Raw genomic sequence first — 24,413 nt, forward strand, 5'->3', positions numbered from 1 at the left:
ACTTCCTTTTTGTTTGCTAGCTTTTTTTTTTTTTTAAAGTTATTTATTTATACAGGCACTGGGTACAGTCAGAAGCGCGGGAGGGTGAGAGAATTCACCAGAGCTAGAACGGGGAGCAGAGCAGGCAGAAGGACCGAAGTACAATGCTGAGGGGAGCAGCAGGCAGCAGGAGAGGTCTGCGTGCCATGTGGGACCCTCCTACGGTGGCCGGGGAGCAGCTGGGGATCGAACAGGCACTGCAGAGGCTGCGGGCAGCTTCGCAACCCAGCGCTCAACCGCTACGCCACCGGGAAGGCCCCTGTTTGCTAACTTTTAAATAAAGTTTTTTAAAACAGCCTCAAGGCTATCTTATTTTATGATGTGCACAGAGATACTTAGTAACTGGCAGCAGAAAAATTAAAACCAGTTGCCTACAATGACCAGTTCCTTCAGCAGTGAGCATCTGGTAAATCACATGCAGTAAAGAGGTTACAATTTTGCAAATCTTAGGCTGCTACAGTAGGCATCCTAAAATGTTTATTAAAGATTCTGAGGGCCTCCCTGGTGGCACAAGGGGTTGTTAAGATGCAGCCTGTGAAGCTGTCCACAGCCTCTGCAGCAAAAGTTCGATCCCCGGCCAGGGAGCTACCCACATTGCGCAGCAGAGCTCTCCTGACTCGCCCGCCCGCTGCTCTCCTCAGCAGTGTACTTCAGTCCATCTGCCTGTTCTGTTCCCCTCTCTGTCTCTGGTAAATCCTCTCACCCCCCACACCTCTGGCCTGTACCCCAGCTCTTGTATGCACAAATAAATAAATCTTAAAAAAAATAAAGACCGATATCAAAGAACTTGTGCATATACTCAGCTTGTCTCAATTATGTTACACTGAAGTATTGCATCTAGTATTGAGATGCATAACTGCATCTCAGTTATGTTACACTGAAGTATTGCATTCTAGATGCAATACTAAATGCTAACCGTAAGAAAAAACAAAAATATTTAAGACACTTAGAACAATACAGTAATTCTCTTTGGTTTTCAGTATGAAAAGTAGAATAAAATATACTGCACCACCTTTACCAATATAAAGCACAGGACGCTTATGAAGTGAAGTGGAAAGTTGTGGGGCTTTGGAGTCTAACTTGGAAGAAATTACCACATCTAACATTACTGGCTTTGTGAGAGACCCTAAATGACTTAACAAGCTCAGTTCTCTCATCTGTAAGAACTTTAGCTATCCTAATAGCCTTATACCACATGCCACACATGAGACACCACCTGGAGAAAGCTCTAGATATACCACATGAGGCAAAGAAAATACAAATTTTTATTTCCCAGTCCTCTAGCTATTCCAATTGGTCATGGAGTCATGGACGAGTAGAATACCGGCCTAATAACCTCAAATTTCCACTTTACATGAAACAGTTTAACTCACTAATAAATTTCAAACATCAACTCTCTATATATATCCATTTTCCCAAACCCAAAAAGGAACCACTTATTTTTCACTGCAGATAGCATTCATAGAACTTAAATTCTAGGGCCTCCCTGGTGGCTCAAGGAGTTAAGACACAGATGCTGCAGCATGAGTTCAAGTTCAATCCTGGCTGACCCATATGGCGCAGCAGACCTCTCCTGCCTCGCCAGCTGCTCCCCTCAGCAGTGTATTTCAGTAGATCTGCCTGTTCTGTTCCCCGCTGTCTCCAGTGAATTCTCTCACCCCCACCACCTCTGGCCTGTACCCCAGTTCTTGTATGCATAAATAAATCTTTTTAAAAAAACCTAATACAGGCCTCCCCTGGTGGCACAGCGGTTGAGCGCTGGGCTGCCAAGCTGCCTACAGCCTCTGCAGCACCACTTCGATCCCCGGCAGAAGGCGAGGGTCCCACACGGCGTGACACACCTCTCCTGCTGCGCCCACTGCTCCCCTCAGCAGTGTATTTCGTCAGTCTGCCTGTTCTGTTCCCCGCTCTGGTGAATTCTCTCACCCTCCCGTGCTTCTGACTGTACCCAGTGCTTGTATAAAAAAATAAGTAAAATCTTTAAAAAAAAAAATCCTAATACCTTAACTTCTTTCAACATACTACTTAGTAGTCAGTAAGTAGCAGTCAAAATACTTGTAGGCCATTATTGAATATTCATATTATTGGATATTCCTATTTCCTAAGTGTTCCACTTGCCCTTAGTCTTAAGGCTACTAGATAAGTGCCAATAAACTGTTCTCTATTTTGATAGTGATTAAGTTTTAAAGGATATGATACCAAATGACAGATCTATTCAGTTGCCAGACCATGTCTGCATTACAAAAGTATCTGTAAAAATGTAGTTTTTCAATGACAATGTATATAGAAAAAGTGGTTGGGATCACACTATAAAAAACCAAAAAGGAAAAAGATCAAGTCAACATCTTCATAATGCAATAAAGACACTACTAGAGGTAAGATAACAAGTACTCAAGTATAAATTACTAAACACAAAGTGCCCTATAATCAAATTTGCAACAGATGAATACACTCAATTGATTGTAAGCTTCACGAGAGGATGAACAATATATGCCCTGTTCACTACTTTATTTTTACCATATGCCAGTAGCTAGAAAAGTGTAAGCATTAAGTTGAATCACAGGGTGAGCGAAAATGAGTATAAACTGTCTTAATATTTTTTATATTGAATACAAATTCTACCACCAAATTACTGTAATTTAAATTAGGTCTCATACTGTTACATGCAAAAGAATGAAACTAGACTTCTACCTCACACCATACAAAGACCAACTCAAAATGGATATAAGACCTGAATGTAAGACCTGAAATGATACAATACATAGAAAACATAGGCAAAACAGTCATGACATACAACTCAGAAACATTAAAGATCTTTAAAGACATCCCCTGAAGCAAAGAAAATGAAGGAAAGGTAAACAGCTGGGACTACATCAAACTGAAAAGCTTCAGTACATCAAAAGAGACAATAACCAAGATGAAAACACACCCTATTTGCACTCCACACAACTGGTAAGAGACTGATATCAAAGATCTACAAAGGGCTTACCCAATTCAACAAAAATGAAGAATCCAGTCAAAAAGTGGGCAGAAGAGCTAAAAGACACTTTTCCAAAGAAGAAATGCAGATGGCCAACTGACACGTGGAAAAATGCTCTACATCCCTCATAATCAGGGAAATGAAAATCAAAACCACAATTAAGTATCACCTCACACCATTAAGAATGGACCACATTAAAAGAACTAACAACAAAAGGCGAGGCTGTGGAGAAAAAGGAACCCTTTTTCATTGCTGATGAGAATGCAAACTGGTCCAACCACTATGGAAAACTGTGTGGAGAACCCTCAAATTACTAAAAATGGAGCTACCACATGACCCAGCAATTCCACTCGTAGGAATCTACCCAAAGGACACAGAAACATTAATTCTAAAGGAGACCTGCACCCCTATGTTTACTGCAGCACTATTTACAATAGCTAAGATATGAAACCATCTAAATACCCCAAAACAAATGACTGGATCAAGAAAATGTACATATACCCAATGTAGTACTACTCAGCAATCAAAAGATAAACTCATGCCATTCACAGAAACAAGGATGGAGCTGGGAGTATGCTAAGTGAAGAAAGTCAGAAGGAGAGAAAAATATCACATACTATCACTTATAGGAGGAATACATGGAAGCCAAACACGGGTTAAAAAAAGAATAGACAACTCATAGGCAAATATAGATGTGAGGCTTAAAGCAGTGGAGGGAGAGGAAAAGGGATCAAAACAGGGTGGGGGAAGAGCACAAGGGACTATGGTGATGGTTCATAGGTAATGTGGTGGTAGGATATTTACAGGGACTAAACTGAGGATAGAAATCAAATACTGTAAAAATATGAACAATGTCAAAAAATTTTAAAAAGGCAAAAAAAAAATTAGGTCTCATAAATTCAACAATTCAGTAATAAAAGCTAAAAAAAGTGAGAAAAATATACCCTCTAAATTCAAATCTATTTTATAGATACAGAAGGATAAAAACATTTTATCTTTGTGACTTGTACTCAACCCAACTGAGAAAAACTTGGTAAGAAAAACAGCACATGGAATAGTCTAAACAGGCTTTCACATCTAATATGGACAAAACATGAGTTTAAAAGTTTTCTCTGTATGACTGATTTTTATGCTTCTAAACTAAGTGACTTCAGTTATCTAAAATGTACCAAAAAGTATCACATGGCTTCAAATCTCTATTAAATTTTACAAGTCTAACAAACTATTTTCCTTGGTTAAGTTGCAAACTAATCATAATTGGAAAGTTAAAAGTTAAATCATATAAATTTTAAAATTATTCTCCAAAAAGTATTGAATGTACACTCCCTGGTAGTCCACTGTCCTTGATTCTTTTAACATTGGGAATATCCTGATCAACATATCCTTTCACTACTTTTATAGAAAACATACATCATAATCTTAATTATGGGCCCTTATGAGGCAGTAATAAACGTCACTATCCAATTGGGGAATAGAACCGTTTTATATGTTAAATCACCCATTTAACCTAGAAAGTCATTATCCAATATATTGTTCTCCAGATTCTGACAATTATTTAGTCTAACAACCACTAATGGGTTATTACTACTTTTCAGATACTATGCTAAGACATATATGTGCACTCTCATTTAAACATCAAAACCACTCTGAGCCTCATTCCTATTTCGCAAATGAAACCAAGAAAGCTAACAGTTGACTTGACTCTAGATTAATGAATGAATGAATGAATGAATGGGGCAGCTGAGATTCAAATCCCTGTCTTGTGGGTTTGGACCACAAATCTTGTATCCTGTAGTATAAATACATGTTTATAAAAGCTGGAAAAATTATTGTTTCCTTATTATGTATCAGGAAATCAAAGAACATCTATGATTATTTCTACTTTTATATCTTTTCTTCTTAAATATTTTTCTTATTGCAAAGGAGTTAACAAGGTCCAAAAGTTATAACACCCTTGTTTTATAACAGTTAACTTTAATAGCAATAGAAGTTCTTCACACATTAAGAAACATAATTTTGCTTATTTACAAAATTTCCATCAAATGCTTGGTAGAATGAGGGTTCTTAAGTTCATTTCAAAGACTTCATAAGATTTCCTTACTGATAAAAACTAATTATAGACACTTTATGGACCTTAACAGATTTTAAAAGGTACTTGAAAATTGTTAATTCAGAAAACTAATTACTTCACAGAACCAGAACTAGAATTCAGGTTTCATGACTCCCTGGTTTCTATTGTCATTAAATATTTTTTTATTACTGGAAGCATACAGGCTATATTTCAGAAATTCATGTTATATTTTAGCAGTTAAAAAATCAACATAAAGGGGCCTCCCTGGTGGCGCAAGGGGTTAAGCACCACACTATGAAGCAATCCCCAGCCAGGGAGCAACCCACATGGCACAGCAGACCTCTCCTGTCTCCCCACTGCTCCCCTCAGCAGTGAATTTTAGTCAGTCTGCCTGTTCTGCTTCCCATTCTGTCTCTGGTGAATCCTCTCACCCCCCACATCGCTGGCCTGTACCACAGCTCCTGTATGCATAAATAAATAAATCTTAATCAAAAAAATCAACATAAAATTTAGGTCATCAGTGCCAATTTTTGTTTGTATTCTGATTATGAAGACAAAGAAAAAATATACACACTTGTAAAATCAAGCTAAGCTTTTAAAAGATGGACCACTGTTATCAAAACATACAAATGGATAATATGAAATATACATTCCAATTTAAATTAACTAATTCATGGAAGAAAAGGATATAGAGTAGATTGGGGACCACATATGACCTGCAATTCTCTCTGATCCATCTCTGATTACTGCTGGTATGAAAAATTATAATACAAGGAAAATCCATTTGTTCCTTACAGCAATTTACTTAAGACATCTTAAACATCACTTCAACCTAATAAAATCATTAGATGTAATACTTCAGGAATGTGTGTTCCATCTCTAAACCAAGGTTGATCATAGTACAGAACAAGTAATGAAGATACTGGCAGATTTCTAGAAAGACAAGTACAAATACAAACCTTGACTATTTTTGGACTGGGGAGTGAGTCAAAGAAAATTTTATTTCCAGAATTTATGTGCACCTATCAAATGTTTTATATGGATGCCTGGGTTCTATGTACACATTCCTGACCAAATTTACTTCTATGTAGTAAATTTACTTCTATGTAGGTAAATCTATGGTACTTAGAACCCAGTCATTCATATACCACTACTGAAACACCATCCAAATGAGGAGATTGCTCCAAAGGCTTCTAAACAACTGTAAAATTTGTGGCAAAACTGCAAAAGTCAGGAAGAATTGGCCATTCGTTCTCTTGGACTAGATGAGTATGGAATTTGTAATGAGATTTCCTTATGTATTAACCATTAAACATTTTCCAGAAAGTGAATCATAACTATTTCATTCCCCATTAAGTTTGGAAGGAAAAAATTTATCAAATAGTTATCAATTTTAATTTATGTTTGATGACTTATGAGTAAAATAAGGCAATAATGAAATATTGCTGACAAAATACTATTCTACAGTTTGAGTAAATGTTAAGAACAGTGCTTTTTTTACACTATAGAAAATAGCCCGGCCAATGAATAACACAACATAGATAAAAGAGTAAAATTTTACTCTTCCAGTCAATAAAATGAGTTAACCTGTCAATAGTAACTGAATGTACTGATTTTTTATAATGAACTTAATTTCTGAATCAAAAAATTCTCCAGGGACAAAGACATGTTAAATATTTCTGAATTTTAACGGAGGTAAAAAGTCAAAAGCTAACTGACACCCGATTATTACAAAACAGAAAAGCCTTGCTATAGAGTACTCTATAAGTACTCTATAGAGTACTCTATAAGAAGTACTCTATAAACTTAGGTTCAAATTCCAACTCTATCATTTACTAGCTGTGTGACCTTGGGCAAGTTATTAAACCTCTCAGTTCTTCAGTTTCCTTATCTGTAAAATGGGAATAGCATCTGCTATGTAAGAATTTTGACATTTAGTTAATACATGTAAACTGTTTAGAAACAATGCCTACAGTTTATTAAATACTATGAAGTGTTTACTAACATCGTTAGAACAACAGTATTTTGAAAGTCATGGTATTAAGACCAAAAGAATGAATCATCATAGTCACATATTTAAAGTAAAACAAAAAAAGTCCTAATCTGAAATTTCACTGGAAAAGAATAGTCAAAAGTAAAGGTCTGCCCTATAATATGAATGCAACAGAACCTTTGAAACTAAAATGTTGACACATCTACTGAAAATGATGTAATTAATATTCATGACAAAAACCTCAATCAACCACAATATTCAGTCAAATCCTCTAATAGTGATTTTTTCAATTCTTCCAAGAGATATTGGGATGAAGTGTAAAACTAACATTGCCTAATGCAATGTTTCTGAGATAGCATCCACTAAACTCTCACCAAGTACTACCTACTCTCAGCTTGGACAGTTAAGTTCATGGTGGTAAAATAGTAGCTTTTCTAATTTTTAAAAGCCCTTTTTAAATTACTGCCCTACTTAACAGCTACTGCTCAATGTAGATTTAGACAAGTTAAAAATTACCCATTTTCAGTAAACAATAGTCAATTTTATTTTCTTATGACCTCCCTACTGGAGAAAGGCAACAACCTTTTTGCCTAGTAAGTAAAATTGGAAAACAAATTTTCCCCAAGGAGCATCAGACTCAGGGGAAAAAAAACTAGGTTTTGTATTTCCTAATTCCTCAATTATATTCACTTTTAGTATGTTCAACTTAAGTCTACTTTACAGCATCCCCTACTTAATCTAATTAAAAGGAAAAAAAAAAAAAACATACAACAGTCTCTTTCAACATTTTCTAGTGCCTTCCCTTTCAGACCTGAAGCTTTTGAGGTCAATCTTCTGGTCTCATCAAGAGTTAAAAGTCGGTACATTGTGACTTATGATGCACATAAACCTCGTTATTGCGTTTTGTTTTTTAAATGGACTTCAAAATTTTATGCTTAAAAAACTGTTATCTCCTGTGTCAAACCAATGCCCATCTGAATGCACTTCAATCTTATTGGTACAAAACTAGCGCCACAGGTTGGGCATCTAACTTCCCTATTAGATTATACCATATATCTCACTTAAATAAAGCAAAAGAATTGACAACCTTGTCCAAGTATCCTCTTGAACGCTAAAATACACTTTACACTAACTCAAAACGATTTTTCTAGAAACACTCTCATGCTTTTGGACAAAAAGGTAACTTCATTTTCATCAACACAGTTTCTCACATCCAGCATTTCCATGGCTTTTGTCATCCAAATAGAAATTAAGTTTGATTTTATTTGTATCTTACTGATTAAAAAGCTCTAACAATGTCACTTGTGCTAAAGGAGTCGATTATTCACAAGAGGAAGACCATGCTTCACTCAAGATTGTCTTTACTACAGATTCAAATCACAAGCAATAAAAAAGCTTTCGGCAAGTAAAACTTCCTATTATTTTCCAAAGTAAATCATGAGAACTTGGAATTATGCCAAAAATGAAAAGGCTTTAGGTTGACTGAATCTAGAGTATGCCAAAATTTGACTGGATAATCAAAAATAGTATAAAATGGCAGTTCTAATCTTGAGCTCCCTTAGTAATGTGTCACAATATAACATCCAATTTTAAAGAAGTTCCCATTAACTGTTCCAAATAATGGTTCCCAAAACTAGTCTAGATTCGACTTCTAAAATCTGAAGTTGCCTCATCTCCAAGATCAACTTGTTGAGTCTCGGGCACAAGCTAACCTCTCGCTATTTTCTTCATAGGGAAATTACTGCACCAAGAACCTACCTTCCCATTCTTCCCAAATACGAGAGGAAAAAAAAAAAAAAAACATACTAAGCTTGGATTGGAAGAGATAGACCTATTTACTCTAACGCTTCAAAAACAAGGAAAAAAAAAAATCTACATGGAAATGAAGTGTGATGGCAAAAAAGGCAGTGTGCAATGGATCACATCTAACGGAGATTTCTAAACAAGGGAAGACGCTGACATCAAGCCCATTTCAGGTAGACACATAGAGCTGAAGAATTTCCACAGGGAGAAGCACTCGTGGTCCTCTGAACGCAAAGGCCTTGGAGAAAGCCCCAGAATTCATGGCCCAGGGCTATTTCCACAGTGAGACTTCTCAGAAGCATCCTCAGGAGGACACACCAGCTTCTCTGCCTTCAGGGGCTGGAGGGGAGGGGCGCCGAGCACCATCTTTCCTCTCTGGGAGCTGCAGCCTTACGGACAAGCTTCCAACCTGAGCTACTTGCCACTTCCAACTTGCACGGGGAGAGGGGAGCAGGGGAGCGTGTGGTTCCACCGCCTTCCTCTCGCCCCGAGCGCAGCAGCTGGGCGGCCGTGGCCGCGCGGGGAGAGGCGGCCGGCGCTGCCTGCGTGTTTACGTGTCTCGGATGGGTGTGGGGCGCGGAGACAGAGAGGCTCTAATGAAAAGATGGAGGGGGGGAGAGAGAGAGGGGTTGGGGGGAGAGGGGAAGCACCACCTTTCTTTTCTCTGCTCTTCCTGGGGATCTGAAAACTCCTCCTAACGGGTCTTTCGGGCTCTTCCGGGCCTCGGGGCAGCGTGGCCGCGCCCGCCTCAGAGAGGTCCTGAGGCTGCTCGTGGCTGAGGCTTGGGGCGGCCTCGGCCGCTGCGGTCTCCTCAGGTCCGGGGCCGACGCCCGGCTCCGCGATGCTGAGGCGGCCGCCGCCGCCGCCGCCATTTTGTGGGGAGGACTCAAGCTCCGGAAGCGACTGCTTCATCTCGTCGTCGCCGCCGCCGCCACCGTCCCAGCTCGCGTCCGTCGGCTGAGAGGCCTCGGGCTCCGCGGCAGCCGCCATCGCGCCGGCGTGGGGAGCTCCGGGAAGCTTCTACAAGGTCGACGGGGGTGGGGGGAAGGGGCGGCGGGCCGGCCGCGCCACCGAGCTGTTCTCAGCCCACCCACCCCTTCCCCCCCGGGGCCGCGGGCCGCGCTCCCGACCCAGCAGCCTTTCGAGGGCCCCGAAGCGGGCGCCCCAACCCCGTGCCCAGCCCCAGGAGCCGCTCCTCGCTCGGGCAGTTCTTCGGCCGGCCCCCTGCCTCTCAACGTGCTCGCGTCGGGGCCGAGAAGGGGCGGGGCTATCTCGGGCCGCCGGGCCAATCGGAGCGCGGTTTCCGCCTTCGCGGATGCGGAGAGACTGCGCTTGTGGGCGGAGCCTCGGGGCGCCCGAGCCCGCCAAAAGGGGCGACCGCGGCGCGGGGCGAGTACCTCGACGCCACGAGCGGCTGCCAGGTGAAGGCACCTCCAGGCCGGGCGAGGTCCAGATCAGCGCTGCAGGCGAGCGGGGGCACGCTTGACCAAGGCCCGGAGCGCAGGTGTCGCCCGTTCAGGGCAAGATTCCTCCTCTCTGCTCGCGAGTTCAAGAGGCCAAAACAGGATTCCAGCTGTAGAGGGTGTGAGCCCTGTTTTCTGAAATAATTTGCATACGAAGACCCGGAGATTAGAGAACAGCTGCTGCGTGGTGAGCCTGAAAGCCTGGGGCAGGCTTCTGAGGCCTACCATTCCCACCGGATTTGCATCTTTAGATTACACCCACCCCCCACCCCGTGGACTTTTATCTTAAAGGCTTGGATTCAGTAACATGCCCCCAGCGAGCTGCCTGTATTGGATTCCCTTGATAAGGATTCATAGCCCAGTGTTAACAAGATTTGGTTCTGGCGAGTTCAAAGGGAGGCGGGCTGCTGACTTAACACACATTTTTCCATGGTGTTTTCAACTTTCCTATAGAAACGTTTGCAGCCACATTTGAAAAATACACGGCAAGTGGTCGTTCTCGCTTAAAAACCTTTAAGGTCAAATGGAAGGCCTTTCAAAGAGTTTTCAACCCATACTATCTTAGGTTATCGGGAGTACAAGAAATAATTACTGAGGATGGGGGGGCCTCCGCGGTGGTGCAGGAGTGAAAGTCTCAGTGTTACCAAGCTATCACCAGACACTGCTGCATGAATTAGAGCCCCAGCCAGGGAGCTAACCCACATGCGGCAGCAGGCCTCTCCTGTCTCCCCAGATGCTCCCCTCCCACCCCCAGCAGTAAATTTTTATACATATGCCTCTTCTGCTCCCCACTCTGTCTCTGGTGAATAGTACCCCCACACCACCACCTCTGGCCTACATCCCAGTTCTTATATGCATAAATTAAAAAAATAAATCTTTTAAAAAAAAACGATATTTACTGGGTGCTGCCTGTGCTCCCAGCAGTGGAGGAGGTGATTTACATACATTATCTCCATTTATTCCTCACAACAGATATCAAGGAAATACTGTTAATACACAATTTAAAACAGGCATTGGAAGATAATTAAATCCAGTTAACAGTCAGAATTTGAAGCCAAGCCTATTTAACTCTGACATAAAATACTTGCACCTGACCGCTCTTAAGACCTAATCTTCCAGCAATCCTGCACGATTACATATTTTATCAATTAAAAAATGAGGATTCACATTTTGCTCAGTCTCCAAGAAACAGGATCAGCCATGCGACCGAGACCACTCTTTTCAAACTAAACTCCAGCTGTTTCCCAAAAAGTTGACTGGTGAAATCTATTCTTATAACTATATAGACCTTACCACATGACTGCTACTTAAAGAGCATTAAGGACATCAAGAAATTTGGACTCCTATGTCCTGTGATAAACATCTGTTGATGCGTTGATAGCTCAGCCTATTTGAATCAGCTCAGTAAATTTGTAAGAAAGTGAGTATAAAACAATTACTCTTTTTAGTAAATAAGGTAAAAGTAAATATTAAGGTACTGATGAAAAACTGCAGGCTATCTTAGGACAAATGCTGTATATTTTTTAAGTTATAAGTAATTTTAAATTGGGGGGGATGAGGGCTTTACGTGACGTGAAAGCGACTATGGAAGATCAGAAACTCAGATATTATCACTTTATTTTTTGTTGGTTTATTATCAGTTTAAAAGAAATAGGGACTAATTGCATACTAAGCCTTTCCTCATTTGCTCATCAAAAGCCAATTGGGGGCCTCCCCGATGGCGCAGTGGCTGAGCGCTGGGTTGCGAAGCTGCCCGCGGCCTCTGCGGCGCCGGTTCGATCCCCGGCTGCTCCCCGGCCACCAGAGGAGGGTCCCACATGGCGCGCAGACCTCTCCTGCCGCCCGCTGCTCCCCTCAGCAGTGTACTTCGGTCCCTCTGCCTGCTCTGCTCCCCGCTCTGGCTCTGGTGAATTCTCTCACCCTCCCGCGCCTCTGTACCCAATGCATGTATAAACAAATAAATAAATACATAAATAAAAATACATGCCTCTTTAAAAAAAAAAAAAAAAGCCAATTGGGATAATAGAAGATTCAGGCTATGAATAAGGCAAACACACCAGTTGGTCATGGAGTATCTAAAATTAAGGCTAGAGACAACCATTAGTCCTCTGCAGACTGAATCTTAACTTTTGTGAGAAAAAACACTTTTTTCAATTCCAAGTCAACATTTTTTTAATTTTAATAAATTCAGTGTACTTTATAAGATATTAAAAACCAGAAAGTGATAAGATCATTTTATATATACAATTAGCGTAAGGGCAAAAAATTTAGATTCAGCTGGATAACATTACTAACATACAATGTCAGAAATAACTTTTCATTATTTATTGGGAACTAATCACTACAATGAGCTGAAGCTATAAATCTGAAGCAAACAGACATTATTACTTCAGGCTTACAGTTCTGTAGGGAATATATCTAAAACAAGGATCTATGCTGATGGTAGCAGAGACTTAAAGTTTAAGAAACAAGTCAGCTATGTGAGGGGGCATTAATTTTCTAAATCTCACCTATTTCAGGAAAACTAACAATCTAAGATCAAATACAGAGAACGTCCATGAGTGTCTATTTATGTATATGCTATATAGCTATATGAAAAAATATATATAAATGTGTGTGTGTATTATATGGGGGGAAGTGGGGAAATGCTACCATATATACACATAGTTCTGAACTTAGGACTACCAAAAGTTAAAAGCTTAAAATCTATGTTGCACCCCACTATTGGTAATGCACCAAATAGCAACATAAGGAACATTAGAGGATAGTATGAAATGGCATATAATTAAATATCCAGGGACCACAATCACCTTTTCAAACTTGGAAATATAAAAATAATCCAAACTTCTCATTTTTAAAATAGGAAAATACAGTGGCCCAAGATTGCTTAGCAAGCTAACAAGAAGAGTTAACATTTATTGCGCATCTTCTGTATATCAGGCATTGGTATAAAAGTGTTATACATACTGTCTCATTAACTCCCACAAAACATACTGTTATCCCCATTTTACAGGTAAGGAAACTGACACAAAATGGTTAACTTTCTTAAAATCATTTAGATAAAGTGGCAGAACTAAGAATCTAACCCAGATAGTTTGCCTCCAAAGCCCATGCTCTTAATAACCACTATGTGCTAACCTCTCTTATTAGGGCAAAACAAATTCCAGAACTCAGCATTTTCCACAACGCCATTTCATCTCCCTTCTTTCAAACAGTACTTTGAAATACAGGATTTAAATGGTATAACTTGGCAATAATTATCAATATTACTGATGCATAAACCTTTGACCTATCAATTTTACTTCTAAAAATTTATAGTATACTCATTCACATTCAAAATGTTTATTCGAGGATAGCGACTGTAAAAAAAGACAAGGATATTGATTGTTATTTATAATGGGATATTAGTGGTGTTTGTAATAGTGAAGGGTCGGAAACACCTCAATATCAGTGGAGTATATCCATACAATGGAATACTATGAAGCCATATAAAAAAATGAAGTACAGTCATGTGTCACTTAATGATGGGGATACTACTGAATGTGGAACCAAGAATAAGTATTCATAGCCATTGCTTTGTGTAACTGCCATTTTACAATTTAAGGTTTTGCTGGGTAAAGACTGCATTCCAGAGATAGTTTGGACCCTCACTCCACCCTTACTCTCTGGTCACCAATGAGGGCGAACTTGCTGTAATTGGAGCTGCAAGTTGGAGCTGCATCTTGGCCTGGCCAGTCAGCTTAGAATGATAGCAGGGCAAAGTTGGAGAACGCATCCTTGTAACCAATGAGTAACTGCCAGCATAATTTAACCTTATTAAAAGACCTCTGCTTCCTTTGTTCGGGGCTCTTGGTATCTGCCACTGTGTTGGTAGGTGCCATGAACCCGGACTCGAGTCTGAAATAAACTCCCTTTTGTGTTTGCATCAGCTGTCTTTGGGTTCTTGGAGGCTATGCTGGCCGAGCCTGCTGACCTTGGGCACAACACTGAAAAATGCATACTTAGGCAATTTTGTCATTGTACAAACATCATAGAATATAACTACACGAACCTAGAGGGAATGGCTTGCTGTATAACTAAACTATAGGACATAGTGTATTGGGATCACGATTGTATATTCAGTCCATTGTTGACCGAAATGTCATTAAGTGATACATGACTATACCGTGACATGCTACAACATGGATGCACCCTGAAAACATTATGCTAAGTCAAAGTAGCCAGTCACAAAAGGTCAGGTATTGTGTTATTCCATTTATATGAAAGTTCAAAATAGGTAAATCAATAAATGCGGAAAGAATTTTTGGGGCTGGGGAGAGAAAAGACTGAAGACAGACTACTAATAAGTAAGAAATTTCTGGGGGAGGGGTGATAAGAACATTCTCAAATATGATAGTTGCACAGCTTTGTAAATATACTGAAAGCACTGAATTATATACTTTAAAAGGATGCCTTTTATGGTTTATGGATATCTTAATTTAGAAAGAAAAAAAGGACCTACACATGTTTTGAGCACAGACTTCAACAGCAGAGACTGTCTTTTACCAATGCCTTTGAGGAAGCAAGCTGTCATGAATTCTGTAGCTGCCAACAACTTCAGAGCACTTGAAAGCCAGTTCTTTCCCTAGGGATTCTCCAGGTTAAGAATGTAGCTCAGCTGACATCATGAGTCCAGCCTTGTGAAATCTACACACAGAAGCATGGTAATCCATGCCCAGACTCTGACCTACAGAAACTGTGAGATAATACATGGATATTATTTTAAGCCACTAAGTTTATGGTATTTGTTGTGCAGGAGCAGAAAACTAATGTAAAGATTCCAATATGCCTGGCATTTTCTAAATGCTTTACATATGTTGAACTTTTTAAATTTTCACACCAACCCTATCAGGTAGGTACTCATATTATTCCCTTTTTTCCAATGAAGAAGCTGATTATGTGCTAAATTCTTTTAAAAAGCAAGGTACAGGGACCTCCATGGTGGCGCAAGGTGTTAAGCACTGCACTAGGAAGCATTCCGTCAGCCTCTGCAGCACGAGTTCCATCCCCCGGCCTGGCAGGGAGCAAGCCACATGGTGAAGCAGACCTCTCCTGTCTCGCCCACTGCTCCCCTCAGCAGTGTATTTTAGTCAGTCTGCCTGTTTTGTTCCCCACTCTGTCTCTGGTGAATCCTCTCACACACACCCTGCCCCGCCCCCCCCCAAGAATGTTAACATTTATGCAGAAAAAAGGTGGGGAGGGGCACAGACTTAAGTATCTATTTGCATCAAACTTTTGTGGAGGACTACATAATATCAGTTCACAGAGGAAATCTCCCCTTAGCAACTGGAATCTTCTAAGGCTGGATGGACAACAAATTAACATCAGAGAACAAATTAACATCAGATTAGTAGGAGAAAAGGTCAAATTTAATAGCATGTATAAAGAATTTACATAACTGGGCCTCCCTTGTGGCCTAGGGGTAAGGTGTGTGTCAGCACTACCACCAAGACACGGCCTGAGTTTGATCCTGGCCAGGGAGATAACCCATAGGGCACAGACCTCTCCTGTCTTGCCTGCTGCTCCCCTTACCAGTGTGTTTCAGTAGATCTGCCTGTTCTGCTCCCCACTCTGTCTCTGGTGAATGCTCTCTTGCGCACACATGCACACAAAATAAATTTTAAAACCTTAGGGAAAAAGAACTTACATAATTGTAAATTCTAAAGACTATTTGGAGCAGACCAGGGATATTTATCCTGTATTTGAAGACCTAAGGCATCAAAGAGGAGTAGTACTTCAAATGACAGTCAAGGAGGTAATTATCTTAAGCTTACTCTGAGAGTAAAGAGATTCTTAAAGAGGACATGTTCGCTGATAATCCTATGGCTGGAGAATAACCCCCAAAGTATGTTTGTTCTTCTAGGTCATTCAAAAAGGAAATGGTGATTGCCTCTCTGATTAAGAAAAAGGCAGAAATACACAAGCTAAAACAGTGCTTCTGGGCCTACCCTGGTGGCGCAGGTGGTTGAGCACAGTGCTGCGAAGCTGTCTGCAGCCTCTGCAGCGTCAGTTCCATCCTTGTCGGCCAGCGAGGGTCCCACATGGCGCAGCAGACCTCTCCTGTCACACCCGCTGCTCCCCTCAGCAAGAGTATTTCGTCAGTCTGCCTATTCTGTTCCCTGCTCTACTCTGGTGAATCCTCTCACCCTCCCGCACATCTGGCCCGTACCTGGGTTCTTGTATTAAATAAATAAATAAACAAACAAATAAATAAATAGATAGATCTTTAAAAAAAATTTACTCCTATTAAAATCTGAAATTTGACTTTGAAATCACTACCTAAGTAAAATCTTTAAAAACAAAACAAAACAAAACAAAAAAACAATGCTTCTCCTCACTCTCAAGGAATTTTATTGCTCTTAGCTCAAAATACTCCACATGCTACAGTGGGGCATCTTGAGTAGACTAGTTCGGAAAATTTTGGGGTGGTCTGATTGCGGTATCTTCAATAGTAACTAGCCACGCTGGTTGCCTGTATAAAGAGAACACAAGGACTGGAAGACAGAAGTGGGAGAGCCTTTTTTACTCTATATCCTTTTATGCTTAAAAGCTTTTGAATGCATCACTTACATTAAAAATTACATTTTAAGGGCCTCCCCTGGTGGCGCAGTGGTTGAGTGCTGGAGAAACTGCCCACAGCCTCTGCAGTGCCAGTTCCACCCCAGCCGCTGGCAAGGGTCCTACATGGCATGACAGACCTCTCTTGCCTCACCTGCTGCTCCCCTCAGCAATGTACTTCGTCAGTCTGCCTGTTCTGCTCCCCTCTCTGGCTCTGGTGAATTCTCTTACCCTCCTGTGCTTCTGACTGTACCCAGTGCTTGTATAAATAAATAAATCTTTTTTTAAAAAATCACATTTTAAAAAGAAAGGGAAAGTAGAGAAAAACATGAAAAAGTATCATTGTCATACAAGAGTAGTATCTTTAAAATCACCCAAAAAGTCAATACAGAGATTTTAGAAGAACCCCTATGTTTCAAAACAAGAGGAATTATAGACTTCCACATGTTTATCAAAGTAATTAGGTAAGTATATAGTCAGAATTACAGGATGCACACAGTAAAACACAAGCATTCATAATAGTTTCCTTTAAAGTGAATGAACTCACTAGTAAGATTTGATAGTAACAATGATGGGGTTTTTGGAGTCTGTGGGTTTGGAGTTGCAGGGGTCCTTGGGTTCACTCTGGGAAAACTGTTTCACCAAAGCTCCCTTTTCAGGGGCACACAGTGAGTTTCCCAGGCGAGTTTCTCCATGAGGCAGAGACACTAGTTATATTTAAAGAGCAGGCTTATTAGAGAAAGGGATAAGAGAGCAAAAGACAGTTGCATAAACACAAGCGGGCAGGAAGAGCTGCCTGGAAAGGGACAGGTTTGCTAAGAGAGACCTGCAGCGTTGCAAGTGGGCAGCCTTGAGGAGAGAGGCCTCCGCTGAGGGAGGTCAATGAGAAGTCCTGGCATGGTACAGGTCACGGGCAGGCTGGAAGGCTTCTGCCGGGCAGAGGGAGAAAGTTGGTGAAAAGAAGCACTTGCATTAGGCAAAGGTGGGCAGACAGAGTGCTTCCCCATTTGTGGGGGCAGCATTAGGTTTTTATCATCGTCAGGGAGGGGCTCATCTTTGTGGGTGGATGGTTTGTGCTCCTGACACTCCCTATGGCAGTTTGATAGTTTCTGGGTGTTGTACCTCCTGATCCGGGCATTGATGCCTAAGGGTCTTGTTTTCTATAACTGGGTTAATGGCTTACACTAATCCCCTCAACTCCTACCTCCTTGTGTGAGTTAGGTTCTTGACCTTGTATCTCCTTTCCAGTTTTTCTATTCTTATCCTCCATCAACAACATTCCTTAACATCTGCAAATCAATTTCATATGTCTTTTTCAGGTAAAAGATATTAATTGAACAAGATGCTCATATATACTTTGAAGCACAGAGCTAGAAGGGTTTTTTGCTTGTTTTGGTTTATTTTCCATTTTACCATTTCCACTGAAAAGCAGCAGGAGGGAAAGATAACAAAGGCCAGTTCACAAAACTACTACTAAAAGATCCAATTGCTAGAACTTTAAGGATATTAGAGATTAACTAGTCTAATCCATTCACATGAACATCACATAACCAGCATTACAAAACTACAACTCCATTGTCTATTCAGATGCATATGAAGTGTCAAAAACAAAACAAAACAGGCCATTCTTTCCATTTTGCTTGAGCTAAAACACTAATTTCACTTTCAAAGAGTCATCTTCCACCAGGGAGACCTGTTACTCACTGAAGAGATATTTCTTGGGTGTGTCCCAAGGAAGTATAAGACAGACCAGTTTGGCAGCAAACTGTTGAAGTTCACTATGGTTGATGTGCAGAAGGAGAAATTTTAAACAACAAAAGGAATCCTAAGTTGAAAGAAAGAATATAGTTAGGAATGAGTAAATCTGCTAGTATTGTTACAAAGCAGCCCCAATATAAAACGGGTTGCCTGACTGTGGGTCCTCACCGGTACTCTTAAAAAGGGACTTATTAATGCTAAACTGCAGACATGCACAAATAGTTGATAAAAGGTTTATTTACAAAGGAAGGTGAAATGAGGAAATGTACAACTCAGGGAGAAGAGAGGGAGATAAATTCTTAAATGTGTCCTACCCGTTCCGCTGACCTGGAATCCCAACTGGTACACTGAAAGCTGGCGAAGAGCCATGAGGCCAAGGGAGCACCCCAAGGACCACGTCTCATTTTATACCGAACCTGGCAGCTTAACTCCACCCTCAGGTCCCAGTAACCCTCCCTTTGGTGATAATGGGATTTGTAATTTCCAGTGTCTTGATAGCTTTGGTCTGGAGTGTGGGTGGAGTCCACAAAACCTGTATGGAGTTTGCTCAGGACATCCCTTCCCCCTAACCACAAATCCCAACTAACCCCAGGATAGAAAAGTTATTACTAAGGTTTCAGTTCTTATTTCATTTCTCAGTCAAGCCCTTCTAAGACTCCTTAAATAATAGGGATAAAGCTCACTGAGACAATGTTAAGTGTAATAAGTCAGACACAAAAGTGTATATACTGTATGATACTATTTATATGAAGTTTGAGGACATGCCAAAAAATCTGTGGCAATAAAAATGAGATGTATATGGGGGTATGGTAATAAGAATAAGATGTGTAGGGGGGGATATTTACTCAAAGGGACCTGAAGGAACCTTCTCGAATGGTGGAAATATTCTGTATCTTGATCTAGGTGACAAATATATCTTGCCTGAAAAAAACTGAATTTTTTTTTTAAGATTTATTTTCAGGGCCTTGCTGGTGGCATTTATTTTCAGGGCCTCGCTCAGCACTATGAAGCTATCACCGGCCATAGGGTATGAGTTCTATCCCTGGCCAGGGAACTAACCCACATGGCTCAGCAGACCTCTCCTGTCTCTCCCGCTGTCTCTTCAGCAGTGTATTTCAGTAGATTTGCCTATTCTGCTCCCCACTCTGTCTCTGGTGAATCTTCTCACCCTCCCCCCACACCTCTGGCCTACACCCCAGATCTTATATGCATAAATAAATAAATCTTTGATAGTGCTGAGACTTTAACCCCTGTGCCACCAGGGAGACCCCACACTGAATCTTTTATATAGAAAACTGGATTTTCCCCAAATATAATAATGCCCTTTATTAAAATATGCTATTCAAGTGCACTTTAAGTGATTCATACAAATTCAAAGTGCCTTTTACTGCATTTGCAAAGAATGATGAACTTCATTGCCAAATCCAAGAATTATGGAAGTCAAAATGATTTAACAATTGGGAGTGATGGTTATGTTATATCAGCTGTCTGACATGTACAGACCAAATTGTAAGGTCCTTTACACCACTGGCATTTTCACCTAAAGGACAACTTAGGTTTATACTAATTTCACAATGTGTGTGAAGGAAGATGTTGCCCAGGGCATGAGATACTCAAAGAGGAAAAGAAAAAAAACAAAACTCAAGGAAAGAGGAAGTGTTAAACTGTGAAAGTGCAGACAGTGGTAAAATGAGTGAATGCAATTCAAATTAAATGTGTCTAAAATTGATTTTAGACTTTTATAATAAAGTAGGGCAAAAAAAATTGTATAAAAATTCATATTTTCAGAACATATCTCACCACTCAATATGGAAGACAGAATACATTGGAGGAAAAGAAGCAGTAATACAGAAGAACATTTGAACAACTCTTTACTAAATACTACAAAAATTAATGCAGAATGGATTAAAGACTTGAATCTAAGACCTAAAGCCATGAAATTTATAGAAGAAAACATAGGCAATAAACTTATTGACATTGACCTTAGCGATATCTTTGGAGATTTGACCCCAATGGCAGGGGAAACAAGAGCAAAAATAAACAAATGGAACTACACCAAAGTAGACAGGTTTTGAATAGTGAAAGAAATCATCACAGCAACAAAAAAAAAAAAAGTCTAGTCAATGGGCAAAGATATTTGTAACTCACACATCTGACAAGGGATTAATATCCAATGTGCAACATGGAGAAAAGGGAATCCTCATACACTATTGGTGGGGATGGAAACTGGTGCAGCCATTATGTAAAACCTTATGGGGAGTCATGAAAAAATTAAGAATAGAAATACCATATGATCCAGCTGTCCTACTTCTGAGTATTTACATGAAGAATAGGAAAACACTAATTTGAAGAGATACATGCACACCTACATTCACGGCAGCATTTTCAACAATCAAGTTACAGAAACAACCAAAGCATCCATCAATAGATGAAAGGATAAAAGAAGATGTGGTTCTGCCTTGCTGAATGATAGGATATGTTCTGTGCAATGCATTAATAGAAGATTTCAGTACTGTGCATCACAGAGTGTTCTTACACAAACCTAGATGGTTCAGCCTACTACAGACACCTATGTTATAAATAGGGAACACAAGCACATACATGGCTTATCATTGATGAAATCATCATTGGGCAACACAAGACTATACAGTGACTTCACAATGGAATACTTCTGAGTTATAAAAAGAAGGTAACATTTTACTATTTGTTACAACATGGGTGAACCTGGAGAGAATTAAGCTAAGTGAAATAAGTCAGACAGAAAAGATACATATTGAATGATTTCACTTATATGTGGGAGATGAACCAAAACAAAACAAAAACAAACTCTTAGGTTGTAATAACAAAATGGAGGCTACCTGGTGGTGCAAGGAGTTAAGTCTCAGGACTATCAAGCTAGCAGCAGCCACTGCAGCACAACTTCAATCCCCGGCCAGGTTGCTGGCCCACATGGCGCAGCAGACCTCTCTTGTCTTGCCTAATGCTCCCCTCAGCAGTATATTTCAGTTAATCTGCCTGTTCTGTTCCCCACTCTGTCTCTGGTGAATCGTCTCATTTCCTGCCCCTCACATCATTGGGCTGCACCCCAGCTCTTGTATGCATAAATAAAAAAGATAAATCTTTTTAAAAATATAAATAAAAATAAAAACAAAATGGTGGTTACTAATGGAAAAAAGAACAGGAAAATGAGAAAATTGCTAAAGGGTATCAACTATATGGTGGTGCATGGAAAGTAGACTTTCTTTTTTTAAAAAAGATTTATTTATGCATACAAGAACGGGGGGTACAGGCCAGAGGTGTGAGGGGTGAGAGGATTCACCAGAGACAGTGGGGAACAGAACAGGCAGATTGACTGAAATACACCGCTGAGGGGAGCAGCGGGGGAGTCAGGAGATTTGCTGTGCCATGTGGGTTGCTCCCTGGCTGGGGATCAAACTCGTGCTGCAGTGGCCGCAGTAAGCTTCATAGGTTGCGTCTTAACCCCTTGCGCCACCAGGGAGGCCCGAAACTAGACTTTTTGATGTCAATCATAATTTAGTATATATAGATGTTGATTACAATGCTATGCACCTGAAACCTGTTGATTACAATGCTATGCACCTGAAACCTGTTGATTACAATGCTATGTACCTGAGACCTGTATGTTAAGCCAATTTTAATTCAGTATTTTTTTAAGTTAATATGTCTTAACTCCCTTAAAAAAACACATTAAACAGACAGTCTAGTGAATTATCAATACAAATATTCTATATTCTTCCCCCCCTCAAAATTCCATTTCAACTATTTAAAATAAAGCTTAGATCTTTGTTCACCTTTAAATATCTTATTTCAAGTGTCCTTTCCATAATATTACCTGGTTAAAAGATTTGCAAAAATAGATCTTTACCAAAAATGCAACCTAGCGTCTTAGTACCTCCCAGTGGCTCTGAAAAGATATGCAACTAATTATTTTAGTTTTTTTTTCTAAGATGTCTTTAGGGGAATTAGTCAAGTTTAAATAGGGTAATTGGTAGGTTTATGGTTGCAATTTACATGAATTATAGAAACATAACACCAGACATTTACCTAATTGAAGAAAATGTGGTGTTCAGTTACTTATGTAGAGATATTCTACTTGTGGTTTGTGCCATTTGGTGATTAGTCCATTCTCTCGAGACTTGAAGTGTGCGTCTCTGGGAACACATATGGTAATACATTCAAAAATTACTGTCAGAGCTAGTCATGCTAAGTCTCTCCCATGTACATAGGATGTACACATGCTATTATCAAACCTCTATATAGTTTTCTCTCTAAAAAAATTCACTTTCAAAAACTCAAAATATATATTAAATATAAAATACTATTCATTTTCTTTAATAAAATAGTATTAAAATGATATAACTCTATGAATCCTTTATATTTATCCACATCCCATTAGAGATGCTGATCGCTTACATTCACCATTATGTGCAGATTTTGTAAATGTTAACAAGTCCTTTCCCCCATTTTTTTTTTTTTTTGTGTATAGAAGAACTGGGTTGTACACCAGAGGTACGGGGAGCAGAGGATGGGAGCGGGGTTGGGGTTGGAGCAGATTTGACAGAGACAGAGTGGGGAGCAAAACAGGAGGGTCTACTGAAATTACAGGAGGATGAGGGGAGCAGCAGGCAAGACAGGAGAGGTCTGCTGTGCCATGTGAGTTAGCTTCCTGGCAGGGGATCTAACTCAGGCCACAGTGGTGATAAACCCGAGACTTAACCCCTAGGCCACTAGGCCCCCAATTTTCTTGATTTGTCAATCATTTACACAACTATATATTATTCAGATTATAACTTCCTACCTTCATATGTGCACTTGCTTCTCTCACCCGCCACCAAAGCTCTAGTATCAATAGCTAATCACCTCCTCTCCCCATCCCCTCTGGTAACGATTATATTTTTCACAGAGCATAATAATTATTTTTTATTGTGTTTTCCCAGTGTGTTTTCTTTGGTTGTTTATATTATGCAAGTGAATGAAAACATCTGGTAACTGTCTTTCGTTTTCTAACTTATTTCACTTAACAAAATCACTTCATGATCCACTCATTTTTTTATTGCATAAGTCACTTTTTCATCTTTTTTAATAGCTGAATAACATTCCATTAAGTATATATTCCACAATTTCTTTATCCAGTCATCTGTTGACGAACATTTAAGTTGGTTCCATGGCTTGGCTATTGTGAATAATGCTGTTATGGACATACGAGTATATAAATCTTTTCATATTAGTGTTTTCATATTCTTTGGGTAAATACCTAACAGTGGTACTGCTGGATCATATGGTATTCCCATTATTATTTTTTTTTGAGAAGTCTTCATACCATTTTCCATGGAGGCTACAACAATTCACATTCCCACCAACAATGGATGAGTCTCCACATCCTCGACACCTTTTGTGTTTCCAGTCTTTTTGATAGAGCGCATTTTGATAGGGGTGAGGTGAAAACTCATTGTGGTTTTGATTTGCTAAATACTAACAATGCTTCACACTTCCGTCAATCTGCTACCATTTGCCCTATGGTTCTCAGTTGAGTTTATTTTTCCCTATCAATATAATAAGCAAAGTAAACTAATACCATCAAATTTTTCCAAATATTTCTTACACCAAGTATGAAAATACTATTTTTTAAAAGTATATTAGCAGAACTTAGATTCTTAGAGAACTATACACAAGAGGTATTAGCCCAGA

The 24,413-nt window shown here is 39.9% G+C and overlaps 1 protein-coding gene across 4 annotated transcripts in view; it reads right to left on the reverse strand.

Moving 5' to 3' along the window:
- Nucleotides 1-10,095, reverse strand: part of TASOR (transcription activation suppressor) — a 50,390-nt gene extending 40,295 nt beyond the window's left edge. For all 4 annotated transcript variants that reach the window (XM_054694746.1, XM_054694751.1, XM_037530817.2 and 1 more), the window contains exon 1: nucleotides 9,540-10,095. In XM_054694746.1, coding sequence (XP_054550721.1) covers nucleotides 9,540-9,876 — 337 coding nt within the window. In that variant the 5' untranslated portion in view covers nucleotides 9,877-10,095. The remainder of the gene's footprint in view (nucleotides 1-9,539) is intronic.
- Between the last annotated feature and the right edge of the window lie 14,318 nt (nucleotides 10,096-24,413).

This window comes from Talpa occidentalis, unplaced genomic scaffold (assembly GCF_014898055.3).
Source record: "Talpa occidentalis isolate TD23 unplaced genomic scaffold, MPIMG_talOcc4v2.1 talOcc4.10, whole genome shotgun sequence".
NCBI classification, from domain to species: Eukaryota; Metazoa; Chordata; class Mammalia; order Eulipotyphla; family Talpidae; genus Talpa; species Talpa occidentalis.